Source organism: Nicotiana tomentosiformis, chromosome 11 (assembly GCF_000390325.3).
Source record: "Nicotiana tomentosiformis chromosome 11, ASM39032v3, whole genome shotgun sequence".
Taxonomy (NCBI): Eukaryota; Viridiplantae; Streptophyta; class Magnoliopsida; order Solanales; family Solanaceae; genus Nicotiana; species Nicotiana tomentosiformis.
This window is the reverse complement of record NC_090822.1, coordinates 33,492,750-33,498,191: the sequence shown is the minus strand read 5'-3', so window position 1 is coordinate 33,498,191 and position 5,442 is coordinate 33,492,750. Positions and strand designations below refer to the sequence as shown.

At 38.9% G+C, this 5,442-nt stretch overlaps 1 protein-coding gene across 1 annotated transcript; it reads left to right on the top strand.

The window, feature by feature from the left end:
- Positions 1–246: 246 nt before the first annotated feature.
- Positions 247–690, top strand: LOC138901234 (uncharacterized). The gene has a single exon (XM_070188980.1). The coding sequence runs from the start codon at positions 247–249 to the stop codon at positions 688–690; it is 444 nt and encodes a 147-aa protein (XP_070045081.1).
- The last annotated feature ends 4,752 nt before the right edge of the window (positions 691–5,442 follow it).

Here is a 5,442-nt window from a genome sequence, read left to right as displayed (position 1 = left end):
ATAGGTTGTAATCTGAAGTTTTATCAGTTAGTGAAGTTGAAATTCTACCAGTGTAGGTCGTGGTTTTTAATCCCGTGAGTTGAAATTTTTTCACATAAATATTATTGTGTTCTTTACTTACTGCTGTGTATTGTGGGAACTGATAGAGAACCAGGTTCTCTATACAGTTTGGTGGACCCTTAAGTTTACATCAATTGGTATCAGAGCAGGTTCTTTCTAAAAGGTTAACACCTAAAAAGGATCAACATGGATGCTCCACCAAATTTTGAAGAAGGACAATCAACCTACAGAACACCAAGATTCAATGGCCAATACTATGGCTGGTGGAAGATAAGAATGCATGACTTTATCATGGCAGAAGTTTCAGAATTATGGGATGTTAGCTGTGATAGACCCTTTATCCCCATGAAGACCATTAGCGAGGGAATAGTTACAGTTCCAACTACAATGAAGGAATATAATGATGCTGATCGGAAGGCCATCGAGAAAAGCTTCAGGGCAAAGAAGATCCTCGTTTGTGGCACTAGACCAGACAAGTACAACCGCATCTCAGCCTGTCAATGTACCAAGGAGATCTGGGAGGCTCTCAAAACTACACATGAGGGAACCACTCAAGTCAAGCAGTCAAAAATTGACATGCTTACTACTGTGTATGAACTCTTAAAGATGAAGGAGGATGAATCTATTTAGGACATACATACTCGCTTTACCTCCATCATTAATGACCTTCACTCCCTTGGAGAAATTATCCCAAGGAACTAACTGTTTAGAAAAATACTCAGTTTGTTACCAGGTTCCTGGGAGAGCAAAGTCCATTCTATCACGGAAGCCAAGGATCTGCAGAAGTTGACTATTGACGAACTCATTGAAAATATGAAAACTTATTAGATGTAAAAGAAGAAGGATCATGAAAGAAGAGAACCCAAAAAGGAGAAGAACCTGGTTTTCAATGCGGACAATGGTGACTCAAATGGCGATGACGCTGGCATGGTCTATCTTACTCGGAGATTTCAGAAAATGGTTTGTGGAAATGGAGGAACTCCCACGAAGGGCAGCTCTAGCAGAAACACTAAAGGATATTATTGTTGTCACAAGTGCGGAAAGACAGGATATTTCATCAAAGATTGCCCTCTCCACAAGTAGGACCATTACAAACACAACACGAACAAGACAGTTAAGAGCCCGACATGAAGTTCAAGAGAAGTGATGGCGATGATAATGTTGTGAAGCAAGCTCTGGCTGGCTGGGGAGATTCCTCTAGTGAATCTGAGGGTGATGATGAACAAGGAGACACCTCCATGATGGCCATTGAAAGTGAAGCTGCAGAATATGACTCCATATTTGCACTGATGGCAAAATCTGATGAGGATGAAGATAATGATGATAATGAGGTAAACTTTCTAGACGTTCAAAGAAACTTGATGTCTTATTCTCAAAAGAAGTCGGTATCTTTAGATAATGCTTTAATTGATGATTACCACAATCTCAATAATGATAAAAATGCTTTAACTGAGAAAATCAGAGAGATAAAACATGAGAGAGATGATTTGGTGGTTGTAGTTGTTGATCTGAAGGAAACAATGGAGGAAATAAAGGAACAAATACCCTCTTAAACAATTCAATGGAAAAATGCATGAAATCCTCTAAGGGAAAGTAAGTAGCAATTGAGGCACACCTTAAGCTTGAAAATAAACTCAAAAATATAAAATTGAGTCTTGTTGCTGAGCCTGAAAAGAATAAATAGCTTCAGGAAGATTTAAGCAGGGTTAGGAATGATTTGGATAAATCTCTGAAGTGGACCTGGTCCTCTAATTCAATTACTTCTATGTATCAAAGTAATGGGGGGAACATGCAAGGAATCAGGTGCCAAAAGGATAAAACTCCATATAACCCACATAACAACTATGTCATCGTGCCTGATATCTAGCTTTGCACTCATTGTGCTAAATCTGGTCATTACAAAGAGTCCTGTAAAGCAAAGTTTCAGTCCCAACAGAAAAACAAAGTTTTTTGTTGAAAAGGTATCCATAGCTAAGGAACCAGATTCTCTGAAAAAAGAAACGTGTGATGCCTGCATGGACAAAAAGAAATTCGATTCGTCCATTCCCTCATTATAAGGGACCCAAACTTGTTTGGTTCCTAAGTCTAATCTCTGATTCTCTTGTGCAGGCTGTAGTGAGAAGAAGCAGTCAAAGATGGTACATGGATAGTGGCTACTCTAAATACATGATTGGAAGAATGGATGATTTTCTCTCACTCAAGGCCCTGCAAGGTGAGAGTGTGTCTTTTGAAAAATGGCAAAAAAGGATGCATTCTGGGAGTTGGAAAGATTGGAAAAATACTTTTTCACTGAATTGAAAATGTGTATATGTGAATGGATGAAATATAGCCTGCTGAGTGTCTCTCAAATCTGTGAACAAGGAAACAAAGTGGAGTTCTTGTCAAAGTCTTGTACTTTCACCAATCTTATAACTGGTGAAGTGGTTCTAATTGCAAAAAGGTTCAAAAATATTTATGTTACAGACTTTGATTCTCTGAATGCTGGTGATCTTACATGCCTGAGTACCATTGATGATGATGTTGAACTATGGCACAGAAGATTGGGGCATGCAAGCTTTTCTCTATTGAACAAGCTGATCAAGAAGGACCTGGTTCGTAGACTACCAAAGTAAAAGTTCAAAGATCATAAAGTGTATGATGCATGTGTGAAAGGGAAGCAAATCAGTTCCTCATTCAAACCAAAGAAGGAAGTGAGTGCCTCAAGGGCACTGGATCTTCTGCATATGGATCTGTGTGGACCAATGAGGATGCCTATCAGAGGAGGAAAGAAGTACATCTTCGTTATTGTTGATGACTTTTCAGATTCACATGGACCTTATTTCTCAGGACCAAGGATGAAACTTTTCCAGTTTTTGCTGTATTTGTGAAGCAGACTCAAGTGAAGATGGGCTATAACATTGTGAGTATTAGATCTGATCACGGCACCGAGTTTGACAATGCCAAATTTGATGAATTCTATGCTGACAATGATATAAGTCATAATTTTTCTGCCCCCAGAACACCTCAATAAAATGGTATTGTGGAGAGGAAAAATAGGACTCTTGAAGATTTGGCTAAGACGATGCTAATTGATAGTGGTGTGCCAAAGAGCTTATGGGCTGAAGCACTGAACACTGCTTGTTATTTGATTAACAGGTGCATGATCAGGTCCCTGCTTGACAAGACCCCTTATGAATTTCTTGATTGGAGAAAACCAAAGTTGACTTACCTAAGAGCATTTGGATGCAAATGGTTCGTACTTGATAATGGTAAGGACGCATTGGGTAAATTCGATGCTAAAGTGATGAAGGAATATTTCTTGGTTACGCTTCTCAAATCAAAGCATACAAAGTCAACAACAAAAGGACTCCATATGTAGAGAAATGATGCAACAGAACTTCCTGCTGATTTGGAGGAACCTGGACCTTCTATCATAGCAACTGATGCTGACAATATAATTGTTGATGCTTTATTAGGCACTCCTGATGCAGAGAAAAGAAGTGGCATCCATACTTCCATTGATACCAATGATAGGTCACACATGGAGGAACATGGTCCCTCACATCCTGAAACCTATGTGTCTAACTGGAAGCACAAGAGCTCACATCATCTTCAAAATGTAATCACTCATTTGCACTTTGGTATTTAGACTAGATCCAAGGCAAGAAAATGTTTGTTTTCTTAGACTTCTTGTCTCAAATTGAGCCAAAACATATCACGAAAGCATTGAAACATACTGACTAGATTGCTGCTATGCAAGAGGAGCTCCATCAATTTGAGAGGAATAAAGTGTGGCACATGGTCCCTTGGCCCTCAGATATAATAGTTATTGGAACCAGGTGGGTGTCTAGAAACAAGCTTGATGAGTTTGACAATACAACAAGAAATAAAGCCAGGTTGGTGGTCCAAGACTACAATCAAGAAGAATGAATTGACTGTAATGAAACATTTGCTCAAGTTGTCAGAATGGAAGCCATCAAAATTCTTATTGCTTTTGCATCTCATATTGAATTCAAATTGTTCCAAATAGATGTTAAGAGTGTATTTCTAAATGGATATTTGGAGGAATTTTTTGTCAAACAACCACTTGATTTTGAATGCCATGAACATCTTGAACATGTCTTCAAGCTTGACAAGGCTCTATATGGATGGAAGTAGGCCCCTCATGCATAGTATGAAAAATTGTCCAGGTTCCTTATGAAGAATGGCTTCACTAGAGGGAAAATTGACAACACTCTATTTATGAAGAAACGAGGAAGGAACCTGCTGATTGTGTAAGTCTATGTTCATGAAATCCTTTTTGGTGCAACAAATGATTCCCTATGTGAGGAGTTTGCAATGCTTATTGGAAGTGAGTTTGATATGAGCATGATGGCGGGACTGAACTTCTTCCTTGCATTACAAGTTAAGAAAACCACTAAAGGAATTGATAACTCAGCAGGAGATTAAGATGAAAATCTCAAAGACCATTGATACTCCCATTGCTACCGCAACTCGTCTAGACATGGACATATCCGGTTCCCCTATAAATGAAACTATGTATCGAGTTATCATTAGATCACTTCTGTACCTAACAGCCAGTAGACCTGACATTGTGTTTAGTGTTGGTTTATGTACTAGATTTCAATCAAGTCCAAAAGAATCTCATTTGAAGGCTGTCAAGAGAATTCTGAGTTATCTCAAAGGAACACATGACCTGGTCCTCTATTATCCCTCAGGAGATTTTGACTAGGTATGCTGATGCTGATTATGTTGGTTATCTGGTAGATAGAAAGAGTACATCTGGAATGGCACACTTTCTGGGGTCATACTTGATCTCATGGGGTACAATGAAGCAAAACTCTGTGGCCCTATCTACTGTAGAAGTTGAATATGTGGCAGTTGCTTCCTGTTGTGCCCAACTGCTGTGGATCAAGCAACAACTAGAAGACTTTGGTGTATTCTCTAATTGTGTGAAACTTTTGTGTGATCACACAAGTGCTCTTAATATGGAAAAGAACCCGGTTCAGCATAAGAGGACAAAACACATTGATATGCGACATCATTTCCTGAGGGACAATGTTGAAAAAGGATTCATCTGTATGAAGTTTTGCAAAACAGAGGACTAGGTAGCGATATCTTCACCAAAATACTGAGTAGAGAGCATTTTGAAAGAAATCATCTGGAGTTGGGAATGAATAAGCTGAATTGAGAACCCGATCCCTTTGTGATTGGCTATGAAAGGATAGTAAGGTAAATGGCTAAAAAGTGTTTTCTAGCAACTTATAACTCAATTCTTTATCGTTAAAGGTAAACACGTATGGCAACTACAGGACAAACAAGTGGCTGATGCCATTGCAATTATTTGGAAGGATGATGCTCATAGTTTCAAAATTTGTCAGGGATCCTGGTTCCTATGACTCA